General features: G+C 40.1%; 2 protein-coding genes across 2 annotated transcripts in view; both read right to left on the reverse strand.

Annotated features, from left to right (window-relative positions):
- The window catches only part of LOC147538704 (uncharacterized), a 56,067-nt gene that overhangs the window by 14,467 nt on the left and 22,565 nt on the right, over nt 1-19,035 (reverse strand). The window lies entirely within an intron of this gene.
- LOC147538705 (uncharacterized) lies at nt 1,529-2,203 on the reverse strand. Its single transcript, XM_086642993.1, has one exon. It carries the CDS (start codon nt 2,201-2,203, stop codon nt 1,529-1,531), a length of 675 nt encoding a protein of 224 aa, XP_086499119.1.

The following is a 19,035-nucleotide window of genomic DNA, read 5'->3' on the forward strand; positions in this document are numbered from 1 at the left end:
TGAAAATACGACGAGTTTGAATATCGTGGACGTGATAACCCTTTTGACCACTTGGATAACCAAGAAAAAATACCGGCGGAGGCATAGGGTCCATCTTTGTTTTAAACAAAGGTATGCGAGCATAACAAAGACGCCCAAACACACGTAGGTGAGAGAGATTCGAAGGTGATCCTGACAAAATTTCATGAGGAGATAAGCCTTTAAGGATAGGTGTAGGCAGTTTATTTATCAAATAAACGGCGGTCAAGACACATTTTCCCCAAAAACAAAGTGGGAGATTCGCTTGTAAACGTAACGAACGGGCCACTTCAAGAATTTGGCGATGCTTTCGCTCAACCACCCCATTTTTGTTAAGGTGTATAAGTACAACTACGTTGGTGGATAATCCCTTTATCGAGCAACCATAATTGTAAGGAATTATTCATGAACTCGGATCTAATGATCGAACAGAGAATTTTGATTCTATTGTTAAATTGGGTGGAGATGTAATTAAAAAATTTCTTGATTAACTTGTTCGAGTTCAATTTCAAACTCATACGAAACAACCATGAGCAACGAGAAAAATCGTCGACAAGTGTGAGAAAGTAACGACAACCCGAGTTGGAGGGGACGGGAAAAGGTCCCCATAGGTTCGCTTGAATTAATTCAAATATGTGGGAAGAGGAACAGGTAAACGACATTGTTTGGAAAGAGGACAAATATCGCATGGTACTTTATTCGATAAAAATTTAAAATTCATACGAGGAAGCTTAGAATTTAAATACTGAAAACAGGAAAAGGATGGGTGGCCTAAACGCCAATGCCATATAACATAAGAATCATTACTAGAACTATCTCGAACTAAACTTGTAACCAAAATAATAGGACGCTCCGTGCGAAGTAAATAAAGGTCATCATGAAGACTACCATGCCCAATCTTCTTCCTCATCACTCGATCCTGAAAAAGACATAAGTCAAGGTCAAATAAAATGGTATGTGAAGGACATCTTGTAAATAAAAGCTATTGGGTAAGCGAACGAAGAAATTAGGTGGTGCAATCGAGTAATTAGAGAATTAGGAAAGGGGCAAACAAATATGTTTGGCAACTCCCGAATCAATGACCCAAGGAGGATGAAAAGAAGATGAAAACTTACCTGTTAGGTTGATGTGAGGATCTCTATTGTTACCGAGAGAAGTCGTTGGAGTGGGTTGCTTGGTTTGCTCCAAAAGTGCCAAGATCGACTAGTACTGTTCGGTCGTGAGGGATGTTGCTACAGGCACTCCCGTGGTGGTTTGATCAAGGACCGAGGCTGCAACCGGTTTGGACGAGAGCGGCTCCGGTTGCATTGACCGTATTGAGATGGATACCCATGGAGTTGGTAAAAAGTTATAATGTGGTGACCATGGGTTTTACAATTGTCGCAAAAGGATCGGGGACGTTTTGATCGTGGCCTCTCGGAACGATCAAACCGATTTAAACCATTATCATTGGAGCCAACAGCAAGGTCAGCAGCGTCGGTGGTGATAACAATGGGGTTAGAAGACTTTGTTAAACCTCTTCTTGCTTAACAAGAGAGTGAATATGGAGAATGTTAGGAAACAAATCCATTAACAAAATTTGACTTCGAATAGCCGAAAATTGGTCATGAAGACCTTGAAGAAATTTCATTGCTCTATCTTGATTAGTTCGATCAATCAATGAAAGACCATGCCCACAAATACATGGTTCGGTAGTCATCAAGGAGTTTAATTCATCTTGAAGAGCTTTGTGATTAGTAAAATAGGTTGAAACATCAGAATCGTCCTGTTTAAGACATGAAATAACTCTCTTTAGTTGGAAAACTTTAGGAGCATTCGTTTGATGAAAACGATCATAGAGATTCTTCCATATATCGGAAGCATTATCGTCATATAGTATGGAGGATCGTAATGACGGATCGACATAGTTGATTAGCAAACTTGAAACCAAATTATTACATCGTCCCCATAGACGTAACTTATTAGGATTGGTGGGTTTCGATATTGACCCATCCACAAATCCTAGCTTATCTTTAGCTCGAAGAGCTTTGATCATTCCTCGAGACCATGAGGAGTAATTGTCACCTATTAGAAGAGGCGTGATTAAGATACTAGTGGGAGAATCTGAATGGTGAACATCAAAAGGACCTCTAGAATTAATAGAAGTAGTGGTATTAGTTTCACAAGAAGCATCAGTAAAAGTCATTGTAAAAAAATGGCTCTTATCCCATGTGAAGAGGTATAAACCTCTTTATATGATCAAGAGATAGATCGAGAGAGATCGAGTGAAACCGAGAGGGAGAAAAATCGAGTGAACGTATTTGAAATACAAGTATTATATTAATTCTCTCTGTTGTTGTTTAATACAAGGTACATGGATTCCTATTTATAGGAATACATAGGCATTAGGGTTAGGAGATAATATCTCAACCATACTTATCTAAGTAATACAACAATCCTAATTGTAATACAACCCCTAATTGTAATACAACTCCTAGAGAAACAGAGTCCACTCGGTTTGGCCGAGTGGAGTTGATCAGTGGACTTCCTAATATTAGTCACTAGAAATAAATTAACAAATGTATGATCACCACCAATTCCCCCATCTGTATTCTTCTAATGATGATGAGTTCTATAGTAGATTTATAATTAACAAGTCTATGATCACAACCAATTCTACCATCACGTTAGCTCATGTATGTTGGAGATTATAGGTGTAGATACATCAATACAATCAAATAAACTCAAAAGATTCTCATCAACATACTTTCATATAATAAAGTTTCTTTAGATCTACACAATCTCATAAGCAAAACATACAAAGTTTTCTCACAATAATAAACTAGATATTGAAGTTAGTTCTTACCTTAAACACAAGATTCATACTAGATCTATTTCTTCTTCTTCAAGTTTCTTCTACACTATTCTCCTTGGTAGGCCTCGGCCAGGACATGCCGGCCCTATGGGCCGTGCCATGTCCGGACCTTGACTGAGCCCTTTTGTGGGATTGGGCTTGGGCGGGGACTTGTCCCGGGCTTTTTCGAGGCTTTTCGGACCACGAAAAGGGACCATCATTCGAGTGAGAGTTTTTGCCAAATTTTCTTCCGATTCCAACCAAATAATTCCAAAGTTAATCCGGGCCATCCGGAAGGCCAAAACAGATTTCTCTTTAAATTGATTTATGAAATCATTAAGAATCGAACCAAGTTTTTTCCGAAATTGACCGGGGCTTTCTCGAGCCCAAAACGGAGTTTTTCTTAAAGTTGATTTTAGAAATCATAAGAGATAACACGAGAACGCACCATTAGTCGAATTCTTCGAATTTAGACTTAAGGTCCGTAATGTGACATGGGATGTCGACAAAAGTATCTCCTGGATTAACATACATGTATAATTCTTAGCCTTGATATATTATATGATTGCATGTGATGTGAATGCGGGAAACTAGTATGGTCATAGATTTATTTCTTTATTCTTGTTTTAAGTACGGATGGTTGCATGCTTTGTAATTAATTTTAATTTTAAGTTTATACGATCTGCGAATCGTTAGAGTCTTGTAATTAGAGTTTAGGGTCTATGAGTCCATTGAAAAGCTCAAGGATGAAATCCGAAGGCGAGTGGGAGAATTCAATGGAGGTTCAAAGATGACGATCTAAGACGGACCAAAAGGCGAAACAAGAAAAAAAATCAAAGGAGATTAGATCTTCTAGGTTAGGGGCCATACTAGGATCCATGTCTGCTTGATTTACTTTCTCGCGCGCATTTACTTACTTATATACGCTTTATGTCGTGAATGATAGGTAGGCTAAATAGTTCACTATAACAAACGCCAGACTAGCGTAAAAGTCCCCAAAAGTAATCTTGAGTAATCGCCTATCCAGATTAAGACACTCGTTGCACCCTTGTTCGAGGAAGGTGGGTCGGCCTTCGCAGAGTACCTCCTCTACCTTGGGACAATACGGGTAGGTCTATAGAAGAGGCCTACATGTCTAAATGGTTCTACTCAACGAGATCAGCAAGAGAGTCTTGGATACTCGAGCCAAAAGGATAGATTAGTCATTCATCAATGAAATCTACCAACAAAGCGTCATAAGGTATGATCAGTGAAGTAGTTCGCTCACCCGGAACGACGGAGTCAAAGGGTAGGGCCTTCGTCCACTTTACTTCGAAGAACTGGGATCTTGGAATCACTTATTCAATCGGGGACGATTTTATATTGAATAATGTGGGAAAACTAATGTTTTTCAAAAACGATAACGAGTTTTAAAACTTTTCCATTTCTTTATGTAGAGTTAAGATGACACAAGGAAACAGGTTCAGCCTTGAATCACGCCTAAGGGAAGTGTTGATCAACTTCCTGGAATGGAAGAATGAATCTGAGAATAGTTCTCAGATTCAAAAGGAAAGCTTACTAGAATACCCAATCCCAGTGTTGCCTCGTACCGGAGAAGGTCAAAAGCCTTTTTGCAAGCAATCGTATAACATTCTCTTTGAAAGAGTAATAGATGCTAGCTTAACCATTAAGACAAACAGAGGAAGAGGTTCCTACAGAAGTCATAAATGGAGAGGTACGAGACCTCCAAGGTAATCTGAAAGTCATCCTAAAGGAAGGCAACATAATTAATCTATCACCCAATTCAATATCGATTGAACAAAGATAGATAAGACCTTAGATGAGTCACTCAGTTTGTTACTAACAACTGAGCAGAACACACGGGAATATCAAATCTAAGAAAGGTTCTTGAGATTTGATAAAAGGAATCTAAGAAAGTGTTTCTTGAGATTTAAAAGGGAAAAAGGTCAGTCAAGTGAGACAAACATTTGATCAAAGAAAAGCAGTTGCCGAGTACATGATCAAGAGTATTCCTCATTACTGTAAATGCTTCCAAATAATGGTTAGGCCATTCAAAAGGGAAACTACCTTTAGCACCTGGAGGACAAAAGGAATGTATCATGAAATTCCGATTCCGTACCCTTGTTAACAAAGTTAAACAAGTACCACTTCATCAGGTATTTAAGACCAGATGAGCGGCTCAGTGGGAGCTTAAGGAAATTACATACTTGACTAAAAGGAGTAAAGATCCAAGAGTGAGCAGAAGCAGTAATGCTAGGGATGCAGAAAGGGATCAAAGTCTTCCTTTAAACACTGATCTAGCTTAGAACTTAATAGCGATTATTTTGTTCTTCTAGAAACATCTGATGTTTTAAACCAGTGGTAAATTAACTAAAGGTTAACATTGATAATGACGAATATCAAGAGATTCAAACTCATTAACTTCAGCATTGTCGATTAAGTCTTAAGGACTAATTGACAAAGTCACCCCTTTTAAAAGGGCATAGAGAGTAGTAATCTATTACGACTCATACGGTGTTATGCAGACCTATGAGTTTACTTGTAGAAGCTAAGGAGACATACTTCAATATGTGCTCCGACAAACTTCATGAAGTATGGGAACGTACAAATCATAAAGTAGGAGTCGGAATGTTTGGAAGGTTCAAACAAAGTACAAACCGAAGTAAAGAATCACTTTGACAAGAGAGTTTAAGCCATCCGATTGGAGTGGTGAAAACTTGAGTCAAACACTTGATAACCATCAAAGGAGTTGAGAAACAATTTTCCAACTCTGCTCCATGGAACACATCTGACGGATGGTGGATTCAGTGGGAGTAATCGAACACTGCTATGCATGATTCGATTAATGATGGGTTTAAGTCAAGTCTTCCGAATACGTTGGGATATATTCTAGAAACGATTACTTTCACACTTACCAAAATCCGTCTAAAAGCTAAATCTTGTGCAAAAGTGTTTTACGAGGATACAAAAACTAGCTAAAGTCTGACGCAATTTCTTTGGAAGAAATTTGGGCTTCCTCCACAAACAATCAAGAGAACAAAGTGTTTGTTGCTCATGATGACGGATATATTGCCTCGGTCTAAAGGAATGGTATCCTTCCGAAGGAGTGTCCTTCGACCAAGGTTGCAATGCGTACGATTTGGTGAATAGGATCTTAATGACCATGTGATAAACATGTCAAGGCCCGAAAGGGAGGCCCGGAAAGGCGTTAGGTGCGCCGGTCATGTGATGGCCGACCAAGGCAAGGGGCCGGCCATTACATAGCCGGTTAGGCCCATAGTGGGCCGGCCAAGGAAGCCCATAAAGGGCTATGTTGGCCGGCCACTCAAGGGAACCTTAAAGAGGGTAATTTTGGAAGTTACCTTATAATTAGGTTTAGGAATCCTAGTTTGGGTCTAATACCTTTTCTAGGGATTTCTATATATACCTAATTAGACAACCTAAAGAAAGAGATAGAATTTTCTCAGAGAGACAATTCTCAAGAGGAGAAACTGTCAACTGAAAGAGTTTCAGAATATACATCTCAGAGAAAGAGAGAGAGAGAAAAGGAGTTTTCTCAAGTATCTAGTCAAGAAGAAGGAGTTCTTCATCTCAACCTTCAAGAAGGTCCTAGCTGACTGAAAGGAGGGAGTTCAAGTCATATACTCGGTGTCTCAAGTAGAGGAGCTACACTTGGAGATCTTATCTTCCGAATACTGGTCGGGATTTAGTTCGTGGGAAAGCGATTAAGAGGTAATCTTCTTTCCATTCTAGTTCATTGATATGTTCATGTATAGATCCTGGAAACTAGTGTTAAACATAGAGATGTTTGAGATTCCGCTAACAACACTAGACAATTAGGTGTATTAGATACCCCTATAACCCTTCAGTGGCATCACGAGCCGTTTGCATGAACTATCTTTGACTAGACGAATTAGATTCAAACTTGAACAACTAGATAATAGTGTTAATGGTGTGTGAATGGAGATTCAAGCATATTTTGATTAGATCAATTAGGGATTTGAATGTGATTCAATGACCTAAAACACTAAAAACATAGTTTTATGGAAAGGGTTTTCATAAACAAGCTTTAGGTTTTAAGGTTTTTGATAAAAATCATCAAAACCATGAAGATTGGTTGATGGATTTATCAAAAACAGTACCTAACAGCAGCTGGAACAATGAAAAACAGAAAAGAAATCAGTTGGAACACTAGGGTTTCCAAAAATTTTGGAAACCCAACTGGCCGAACCGGCCAGGACGTCTCGGACTGCTGGTCCGAAACCGGGTGGGACACGGACTGGAAATCCCAGTCCGTGAAGGACCGGGAATCCTAGTCCGAGCTGGACTAGGAGTCCGAGACTCTCAGGTCTCGGACATCCCAGAGCGTCTACGACGCGTCTGAGATATCCCAGTCCAACGCGGACTAGGAATCCGAGACTCTCGGGTCTCGGACGTCCCAGCGCGTGAGACGCGTCTGGGATATCCCAGTCCAAGACAGAATAGGAGTCCGAGACAGACGCGTCTAGGACGCGCTCGAGGGAAACCTATTAAGTCTCGGTCCAGGACCGTGATACTGGACAGAGGTCCGGACACATCCAGAATGCGTCTGGAGCGACCGGACGCGTCTAGGATGCGACTGGAACTTCCAGACGTGCCTGGGATGCAACTGGAATATCCAGAAGCGTCTAGGATGCATCTGGACGCGTCCAGAAGGCATCCCGTGCAGGATACCCGTGTTGTCCGTGCACAGAAGCGTCTGGGACGCAACTGTGATGCACAAATGCATCTCGGACCGAGCACCCAAGATGGCCTATGTGCTGTCCCAGCCCGAGACACGTATGGGACGCGTCTGGATGTTCCAACACCTCTCAGACTGAGCATCCGAGAGGAGATATACTTGACCCGATGATCTGGACGCGTCTAGGCCGCGTCCAGGACACATCCTAGACATCTCACCCGAGATGCCTATGGTATTTCCTAGGACAGAAGCGTCTAGCTAGGCTAGGACGCATCTGCCCAAGAGACTGAGCACGACAGGAACGTGTTGTCTCATGGTCCGGACCTTGACTAGGCTAAGTCAAGGGTTGGCCCGAGACCAGTCAAAGGACTTTGACCAGGGTTGACTTAGGTCTTTTTGAGTATGACTCAAGGGCTTTTTGGGCCTTGACCTTAGTGGATGTTTTTCAGACTTTTTCTCCCGGTTCCAAGCATATTTTTCCGACATTGACCCGGGTTATAAGAGAGCCCGAACGGAGTTTTTCCTTATATTGATTTAGGAAACAATTAAGGAAGAAACATAAGGTGCTTCTAGTTTGAGTTTTGTGAAAACAAACTTTAAAGCCCATTAGACATAGAAATGTCACATATTCCCACAATTAGCTATACGAGACATAGCAAACCTAGAAACGAACCTAGGATACATACTTTGTTTATTATGAATGTCATATTATTGTATGTATGGATGTGTGTGATTGCGTAAAATAGTATATCTTTAGAAAGATTATCGTTTCTTGTTTCTAAGCACAAGTGGTTGTGCCCGAATAATACTTAGAGTATAGGGTCTTAGAATCTATTGACGAACCGAACGATGAGATCATGGTTCAAGTGGGAGTAGTCAATAGAGGTTCAAGGATATGAATCCAAACGAACCATAGGCGAACACGAAATAAACTTAAAAGATGAGATCTTTTAAGAGGTAATACTAAGATTTAACGAATCATTACGCAAACCCACATAACCTTTTACGTAATAAATCATGAATGGTTATGTTAGAGTTCACAGTAACGCAACTTGATAAATTACGTAATAAGTCCCAAAAAGAATTTTGAGTAAAGCCTACCCAGATTAAGACACCTGTTGAGCCCTTGTTCATCAATGGTGGGTCATGCCAAAGCAGGGAGCCATCTTTTACCTCGGGACAGTACGGGTAGATCTATGAAGAGGTCTACATGTCTAAATGGTTATTCTCAACGAGTCAGCAAAAGGGTTTTGGATTTCGGGGCTAAAGGACGATTTAACATTTAAATGTTAAATTAGTTTACCAAGAATTATAGGAGTATGATCAGTAAGAAGTTACTCACCCAGGACGACGAATTAAGGGCAGTGCCAAAGTACGCTTAATTTCGATGGAATGGGATCTTGGAATTATATTATTCTTAGGGGACAACAAATATAGAATAATATAGGCAAATTAAGAAAATTGCCAGGATAACAAGTTTAATCACTTTCGCATTTCTTACATGTAGTTTAATTATGACAAACAACAACATCTTCAACCTTTATACCGTACTGGAGAAGTTGAACGATACCAACTTTGTTCAATGGGAAAGAAATCTGAGAAAGGTTCTTGGAGCAAGAGCAGAAGTATTGGACACTCCAATCCCCGTGCTTTCAGAAACCTCTTCTGATGAAGAGCGTAAGCAAGTAGACGATATTCGAAGGGAGTCAGCGCCAATAACCGGTTTAATGCTAATGTCCATGGAAAGGAAATATCAAGATATGTTCGTTGACATGGAAGCATACACCATCATTCGACGACTCAGAGATTTGTTTGGAACACAATGTCGAATTGAGAGATTTAGAATCACAATGGTGGCACTGGGAAAACGAATGGAGAAAGGGAAATTTGTTCGTCACCATGTTTTGGAGATGATTGATCACTTCAACGACATGGAATGGATGGGATCTCCTATGCCAGTCGTAATGGCGGTTGACCTCATCCTGAATTCACTAGACGAAAGTTATCAGGATGTAGTAACAGACTTTGAAGATAAGTTTGACCAAGTTTCCTTTGAAAGCCTGCTCACAATTCTGGAAGTAGCTGAAAGAAAGATCAGCGTACCTGAAACTACAGAAGAAATTCTAAGTGTTCAGGAGACTGTAAATACGGGAACGGAGGACGTTAGAAGAAGGAGACGATCTGGCAAAGGAATGGGCAAGAAAGTTCCAAAACCCAGAACCATCCTTCCTAACAAAAGATGTCTAGTATGCGGTAGTACATCTCATATCCGGATAAGAGATTGCCCGCGATACTTGGAAGAATTAAACAACAGAACTGAAAGTTCCGGACAAGGTAATAATTATTAAAAGTTGATTCAATTAAATACTATTTCCTCAAGGTATGTGATACCTAAAAGACTCTTATCATTATGAATGACAGGAGCAAGTGGGAGCTGAGTATTTATTGAAGAGGAGGTCAACCTGTCAAAAGCTAAGAAGGCAAGAGTTGCTGGAAAAGCTCAAGAAGGATCATAGACTCAATAGGCATTACTTTAAATCAGTTTTAGTATTCCTTTTCTTTTAGAACATTGACTCTGTAATGAGATTATGAGAGTGAATAAAATATTTGGTATTTTACGATGTTCTTAAAAGAGCCTATTTAACTTTTAAAGAATTACACCAAGCGATTCGACTTAGTCATTCTAATCAAGTCAAATAAACTTGAAAGAATATGAATGAAACTAAAGTTGTTTGGTAACGTATCTCTCAACAATAGTTAATCATGTTTTGGACAAATAAATATGACAATATTTCTTATGAAAAAACAGAGGTCAGTTAATCTTAGAAACTCAGGTTAGACATAAAAACCTACGATTAATGTGACTAGAATGAACTAAGAACTAGATTTTGGAAAAGTTTTGGAAACAAATCCAAAATCAAGAAATGGGTCAAAGTGACTAAAGAATATGATGAGATCATAAGTTCGAAAGTCATCAATCTTCAAAAAGCATAAAAGTCTAATACGAATCTGCCAACCCGCTAAAACCTAAAATAAACTATAGTGAATAATTGAGTCCATACGGATATGGATTTTTTAGGAGTTCTAAAAAGTAGTCACTTATTCAAATGTCTACAGCATGATAGACAAAAGTTCTTCAAAAGGAAGAACGGGGTTTTCTCACAAATCACTGAAACACAATGATATTGTTGCTCTCGATGGTGTCTTAAATGAAAGGAAGGGTCCTTCAATTAAGACAAGTGGGAGGAAAATATTCGAATAGAATTCGATAAGAGCAACAAAAGGGAGTAAGGAGTTACTCGCCTTACTAGGGATGTCGCCTTGGGAATAAGGGACGAATCGCCTAGAAACTTCTTAAGGAGTTAAGCAAGTTTGTCAAATTTTCTCAAAAACCCCAATGAGTCTTGGGAAGATTCAAACAGACTATAGTGGAACCACTCTAAAATTAGACCAGAAATCCAAAGAGATAAGAGTAAGAATGGTTAAGTCTTGTTCGACAAGAAGGTAAGTGGGAGTGAAACAAGCTAGTTTCAAGTCCTGTATGTAGGAGACATGCTCGGAAGGACAATAGACGAGGGTAAATTAATTATGGGCATCGAAGTCTATGGCGATAGATCAAAAGATGATAAAGACTCGTTGAAAAGGAGTTTTGAAGAGATCTGAATAGAAGATCTCTTAGAGAGAGATTCTACCCATCTCCCGTGATAAACTGTCAAGCAAATTTGGAACTTGGAAATTCTGATAAGCGAAAACAAACACGAGAGAGACACTTATGTTTGAAAACATAAGAACGATCATGGGATGATTGTTGTTTACCCGAACATCTGAGAAATACTTGGAGTACAAAAGATGTCGTCACCCATACAAGTCAGAAGATTGAAGAAAGTCATAAAAGTAATCTTCCAAAAATAAAGCTAGGAATCTTTCAGGAAGGGCAAACAGATGGAAAAGAGTTTTTCATGCTGGGAGTCGTTACTAACTCTACTAGATAAGAGAATAAAATTAGAACTTGGGAAGTACTGATTTCAGTGGGAGAAACTGATATTATCATAAAAGCTTACGAAGGCGTTCGAAAGCAAGATAATGACAAAGCGAAGTGAAAATGAAACTAAATTGTCACCTTAGAACGATCATGGAGATGCATGAATCTAAGGGATTAGGATCAAGGTATAAGTATCCTAAAAAGACTTATAAAATTGAGAACGTGAAGGGGTTCACGCGGGTGCTCAAATTTTACAGACTCTTGTTATCCGAAATAAACTTAGTTTATTTCGTCATCTAAATTATGGTTTAGAATTTAGACGACAGTCCAAAATGATGGAGTGTTCCAAGTAGGTTTATTAGATAAGTGATCTAATGAAAGAAACCCTACTAAGTGAACATGGAAGCACACCATCATACTATCCCTAGTCCAGGTCATTAATTGGACAATAATGACTTAAGATGACTAGCATGAGTGATTGACAAGATAGCGCTGTTTCTTGGGCTATGGGAATAGCAGTATTCAAGGGTCAACTTCATGGGTCTATAGATGATACACTGGAAACCCACCAAATGAGAGTACTTCAAGAGTTGAAGTTGTGAGCTGTCATAACTCTCATTTAAGAAAATTGGATAGATTCCTCAAAACATGAGTACTCACTCAGTTTATGGAAGGAATGTCGAACTTTAGTACCGTTAAACGCCAGCCGTAAAAAGTGGTTATAAAGGCGGATTACTAGGGGAGACAGGATAGACATGAAATTGAGTGGGAGTACAAGAATGGAATATGTTTTCCTGAGTAAAATCAGGACAAAGTATCTCCGGGCCACTTGATGAGAAACAACTGAAAAATGCATGGTCGTGCTCGAACGGATTAAGAGTTAATCGTTTGAATTAGAAGTTGTTCTCCGGATCAAGAGAGTCTGATATATATGACACATCAGATGAGATACGAAAAACATGGGAATCGAGCATTTCACTTGTTCGAAGTACAAGTGGGAGACTGAAGGATATATTGCCTCGGTCTGAAGAAATGGTATCCTTCCGTAGGAGTGTCCTTCGACCAAGGTTGCAATGCGTACGATTTGGCGAATAGGATCTTAATGACCTTACTCGGATGATCATTAGTCTGGTCGAATTAGGGGTCAGAATGCTTAGCTAGAAGCCAACTACGATCGTCGGATAACTTCGGTAATCCGCGGCTAACATAGACCGGATCCTACAAGGGTTACACATAAGAGTAATGATTTGAAGGGAGATAATTGACTAGAAAGAGAATGGCAAATAAGTGGATTTGATCCATTATTGGTAAGTCCAATTAGTTCGGAGAAGTCCGAAGAGAGATAAACATGTCTGGGCCCGAAAAGGAGGCCCGAAAAGGCTTTAGGTGGGCCGGCCATGTGATGGCTGACCAAGGCAAGGGGCCGGCCATTACATGGCCGGTTAGGCCCATAGTGGGCCGGCAAGGAAATCCGTAAAGGGATATGTTGGTCGGCCACTCAAGGGAACCCTAAAGAGGGTAATTTTGGAAGTTACCTTATAATTAGGTTTAGGAATCCTAGTTTGGGTCTAATACCTTTTCTAGGGATTTCTATATATACCTAATTAGACAACCTAAAGAAAGAGATAGAATTTTCTCAGAGAGACAATTCTCGAGAGGAGAAACTGTCAACTGAAAGAGTTTCAGAATATACATCTCAGAGAGAGAGAGAGAAAAGGAGTTTTCTCAAGTATCTAGTCAAGAAGAAGGAGTTCTTCATCTCAACCTTCAAGAAGGTCCTAGCTGACTGAAAGGAGGGAGTTCAAGTCATATACTCGGTGTCTCAAGTAGAGGAGCTACACTTGGAGCTCTTATCTTCCGAATACTGGTCGGGGTTTAGTTCGTGGGAAAGCGATTAAGAGGTAATCTTCTTTCCATTCTAGTTCATTGATATGTTCATGTATAGATCTTGGAAACTAGTGTTAAACATAGAGATGTTTGAGATTCCGCTAAAAACACTAGACAATTAGGTATATTAGATACCCATATAACCCTTCACATGATAGTATTCTTATAGTAATTAGCATACCTAGTAATCTAGGAGAAAAGTACTAATTATTACAAGAATAAGTGGGAGAAAAGTACAAGTCGAATTAATTCGATCATGAGAAAAATCATGAAGAGTCATGAAGAAAAATCATGAAAAATGTACTGGCCGATTAAGTTCGACCAAGAGCAACAAAACTGTTGAAAGACAGTAAAACCGCGGTTCCTCGGGAAAAAGAAAAGGTAGAGATTGGATCTTAAACCCTACCGCACAAAAGCGAATGTAATTCGTAGGAGAACTCTCAAAGTAGTTGAAAGTGTCTCTAAAGGAAAAATCTCAAAATAGTTGAGAATATTCCAAATTATTGTTCAAAAGCCCTAAAAGGTCAAAAGTAAAATCTCAAAGATTCAGAAGATAAGGTTATTTCTGAAGAGATAAAAGACCTGCGCAGAGACGGAAACTGACTCTAGATTTTGGCTTAGAAGCCAAAAATCATCATGGAATCCATATCTCATCAAGACATGTAGCCTGATAATTTAAGTCAACTGAAGACCTAAATTAGTTTTCTAGAATAGAAAACTAAGAAGGATGGAAACATTCGAGTTTCCCGAAACTAGACAAAAGGAATTGGATTTCCCCAGTCCAGTTATTTCCATACGCATGGCGCATGCTTAAAGAATCCATCGACAGATAAAAGCACGCAAGAGTCAGAATCTTCGATTCATAAAGGCAATCAAAATGGTTTTGATTCTTGAGGAATGAAGAAATTCTTGAATCACGAATTTTAAGAAGGTAAGTGGGAGCGGCAAACCTTCCAGGTCCGTATGCAAAGTACATACAAAAGATTGAGTACGACAAAAGATTGAGTATAACAGTAACAAACTGACTCAATAAAAGGACCACACACAAGGATAAAAATGTCATTTTGGGCACCTAAAGATCTATAAGCATTGATCAAAAGGATAATAAGATTAGAGAGACTCAGTACGCTGAGACGCTTTAGATCCGAAACCGAAAATCTAAGACTCGGAAAAGTCTAAAAGAATTTCGACCCAAAAACTCATGACAAAGAGCGTTGCAAAATTCGGAATCTAAGAGAAACCGATTAGCAAGCACGCATGAGAGAGACATTTATGTTCGAAAACATAAAGACAAGTCATGTTGAACGTGATTAACATTTAGACATCCAAATTCGGATTGGAAACCCGAAACACTACTTTATACATCCTAGAAGGCTAAAGGATAAAGTAGTACAAGAGCTGAAACAAGTCATCATAGCGAACTTCCAGACATGGAAGGAAAGTAGGCTAAAAGTGTTTAAGCCGTAGCTGTTGCAAATTCTACATAAGAAATTAAAAGCCTTAAATCTAGTAAAGATTACTAGAAATTATCAAGATTGAAGATAGCAATCTTCAAATTAATTGATAATTAGCAAAGTTTAAAACCGACTACCACGGTAGTCAAACTAAACTGTCACCTAAGACATAGTATGAGATTCATACACAGACTAAGGCATGAGGTAAATTTGGAATAAACCTCGACAAGTAAAACTAAGTGGGTAAAGAGTTTTACGGAAGAAGCTCAGATTTACAACTCTCGTTATCGGAAATAAAAGAGTTATTTCGCAAACCGTCTAAATTTGGTTTAGTATTTAAACGACAGTCCATAGACAATGAAACATTCCGAATAGGTTTGTCAGATACGTGATCTGATGAATGAAACCCTATTAAGTGAACTTGGAATATTTATTGTCAAATCCCTAGTCCAGGTCATTGCATGGACAACAATGACTCACGAAGACTAGCATGAGAGTCGATGGGATAGCGCAGTTTCATGGGCTATAGGAATAGTGTATTCGATTCGACTATGTGGGTGTGTAAAAGGTTTACACACTGGATAACCCTCTAATGAGAAGTGCATCACTCTTGATGAACGTCAAATACTTCTCAAAAGACAAGATTGGAGAGATTCCTCAAAACATGAGTGCTCAGCTCATTTAATGTAAGGAATGTCCGATTTTGGTTCCGTTAAACGTCGCGCCGTAAAAGGAGGTTATAAAAACGGTTACTGGGAAGGACGGGATAGACAAGAAGTTGAGTGGGAGCGCAAGAATGTATTATGTCCTCCTAACTATGTTAGGATACAGTGTCCTCGGGCCACTTGACGAGCAACAACTGAAAATGCATGGCCGAGCTCAAATGGATTAAAAGTTAATCATTTGTTTTGACAGTTGTACTCGAGATCAAGAAAGTCTGAATGACGTGACGTATCAGATGGGATACTAAGTGACATGGGAATCGAGCATTGTACTTGTTCTAAGTCCAAGTGGGAGTCTAAAGGTGTTGAAGGAGATGTCCTTCGACCAAGGTGACAATGCGAACAATTTGTCGGATAGGACAATTGATGTAGAAGATCATCAAGTCTGATTGATTTAGGGATCGTGGAGTTGTAGCTAGAGACCAACTACGATCGTCGAATTACGAAGTAATTCGCGGCTAACTTCGATCGGATCCTACAACGGGTTACACATAAGAGTGTCAAATTGATCTAGGATATTACTAGTGGGAGTGAGATATAACAATGGGAATGTCCCATAAACATATCTCATAGGCCTAAAAAGGAATTAGGCAAAGATAGTACAAAAAGGCCAAAAGGAGGGTTTTTGGGCCTCAGCCGATTCGGGCACTTTTAGGGCTCGGGCTGATTTATGGAGGGACGTTTCCTTATGTTATGAACATTAAATCTGCCAATTTTGGCTGGGTTTGGACGTCATCTCCTTAGGGAATTGAGAAAATATCAATAGTTGCTATTTTCGACAATTTCCTTAAGTCTTATTGTAAAGGGTGTTTTAGGAAACCTAAAAGGAGGTGGATTATTATTAGGGTTCTATATAAACACTCTTAGGGCAGAGAATAAGGTGTGGAAATTCTCTCTAAGCTTTCTTACTCTACGATATCAAGTAAAGAGGAGAAAGTGAGCTAATTCCAATTAACTATCTATCTAGTCAAGAAGAAAAGAGTTCTTCTTCCAACCACCATTGGTGTGCTAGCTAAACAACAAGGTGGGAGATCAAGTTGATTGCTCGTGTCCCAAGTAGAGGAGCTACGCTTGAAGCTCTTGGTCTTCTCATAAGGAATTGGAAAGGTTCGAGGGAAAACTAGCGAATAAGGTATTTATCTTTCTAGTTTTACTTAGTATTATTATGGGCTTATGCATGTGATCCTGGGAATACTAGTGTAGACATTAGATGTCTTATTTCCGCTATAAACACTAGTAGAAGGGTGTAAAACCCAACAGAGCAGCCCGCGATACTGTTGGAGAAAAATGGAGAAATTACCGAGAGCCACCTTCAAGAGAATTGCCAAGACAAGAAGACAGCCAAGGGAAAAATAACCCCCTTTGTCATCATCACCATGTCCTGAGCATCCCAATTGGAGGCAGCACTGGCATATCAACAACCTTGAGGGATCCTCCAAAATAGCTCATGGGATTACCACGGCCATTATGAAGAAACCCATCTTTTACCACGGTCACTATGAAGAAACACTCTCAAGCAGGTGATCTTGTATAAACTCGAATAGAAGCCGCATCTCGGATCTTTGGCAGAGACAGAATAATCAGAAGACAACCTCAGAAGAGGTGCTCTCTTAAATTCCCTTTCGAACTTTCGATAATAAGGAATTAGAGAACCAAAGGAAGTTATTTATAGGGAAAGAAGATGACCAAGGGACTTCTTGAAACCAAACAAGGGTCAGTGAAGACAAAGACCAAACATACCTCGGGAACACGCAAAGGAATGATGACCAAGGGATACACACGGCTCGAGATCAATCAGGTCTGATAGAATGACAGCAGATTTCAAGGTAACGCATTCTATCCCCCCAATAGCAAGACTCCACGCGTCTTTGCGTAAGGGAACGAACTGTCGTATGCAATAACTCAGAAGATCAACACTGAAACCACATGATCAGGGGATCAAATCTATGACGTCACGAAATCACACATGGAAAGAATTGGTTACTTCAGCAGAAGACGAGACGTGTCTCGGGAGAACGAACCACATGTCAAGACAAAACGTAGCTGGGATGGCTCTGGCAAAAACAGCACTCCATGAGAGAGGATCTCCACTTAACAGATATCAATCAGCTCTGATATATCAGCAAAGAGGCCGAGCGGTACGAAACAACCCAGGTCCAGCTAAGACCCAAAGAGTTTCACGAGACAGCTCTGGGACAGGTATTACTCTCGACTTCAGGCCTTCAAATAAAGTAAAAAACACACGAGTTACTTCTACTCCTTAGTCTCTTTACTTTCAACTAAGGAGTGGCGGGACTCATGATGATGCATAAAATGTCTAGACGTACACTAGCGTATGAAGAGTCAAGATCAGACCTGAAGTCTCTTGGGACGATTCAGCTTAAGGCAGCAGGACAACGGAACACCTGACGGTCCACCATACGTTCCCCTAACTGGGAGGTCGGCTGGAAGAAATCAGCTCTGCACTAAACGCCCTTGGCATGGATAGATCAGCCCTGGGATCTTAAAAGGAATAAGGGAGGTCTCCACAGGTTCGGCCCATATCTTACGCCCAGAACTGGGGAGATATCAGCGTTGCGCGACCTAATGACTTAATCCCGGACTTTCCAGAAAGATCTCAGTCGGCCTCACATCTTGAAGTGTTTAAGCTCGATTGGACTCCACGTATCTAGAAGAGGAAACTTCTCCTTTAAAGTCTATCACTCCGGCAAGATATATACAAAGTATCCTTGAACTTAGGAACTTTCACTTATCAAAGATCCGGGATAGACTCGAAGAGAAACCTTAGATACGCGAAAGAGGTAACTTCCCTAATGGTTTGACGGCCACCGCCTCACCACCGCCACTAATCACAGTCGGTTTAACTTCGCCTATAAAAGGCTCCCCACTTCGTCCTTCACAGGACACGATCTCTTCACTCCAGAAAGATCACCCCATACTAGAGTGCTCACAACTCGCCCTCCAAAAGGATCGATCAATATTTATTCTTTTACTGCAAAGAGCACCCTGATTGTCTTCAGCGTCAGAGCGGTTTTCGAACCATTTGCAGGTTTTCCCCCCTCGGGAACAAACGAACAGGAACAAGGAGCAAGGAGCTGGAGCAAAGGAGCAAGGAGCAAAGGAGCTGGAGCAAAGGAGCAAGGAGCAAAGAAGCAAGGAGCTGAAGCAAAGGAGCAGAGCAGAGAAGCAGAGTTGAGCAGAGGAATCTCTCATCTCCAAACAGAATATACCATCATAACAGAGGTTGTCATGCATCAACTCCCTTTTTCATGTTGATTTAACCGGGAGCCAATTTTCGACATCAGCACTATTGACTTCAGATAATGCTCTTATGCCCAGGCCTCCTTGCTTTTTTGAGGAACATATAGTGTTCCAATTTATGAAGTGAATCTTTTCTCTGCAATTATATGTCCCCACCA

Source organism: Eschscholzia californica, unplaced genomic scaffold, assembly GCF_041429995.1.
Source record: "Eschscholzia californica isolate CP2 unplaced genomic scaffold, dmEscCali1.0.p SCAF_5, whole genome shotgun sequence".
Taxonomy (NCBI): domain Eukaryota; kingdom Viridiplantae; phylum Streptophyta; class Magnoliopsida; order Ranunculales; family Papaveraceae; genus Eschscholzia; species Eschscholzia californica.

What these genes read in the sequence shown, in the direction of transcription:
- LOC147538705 (XM_086642993.1), bottom strand. Translation starts at nt 2,203, where the DNA reads ATGACTTTTACTGATGCTTCTTGTGAAACTAATACCACTACTTCTATT.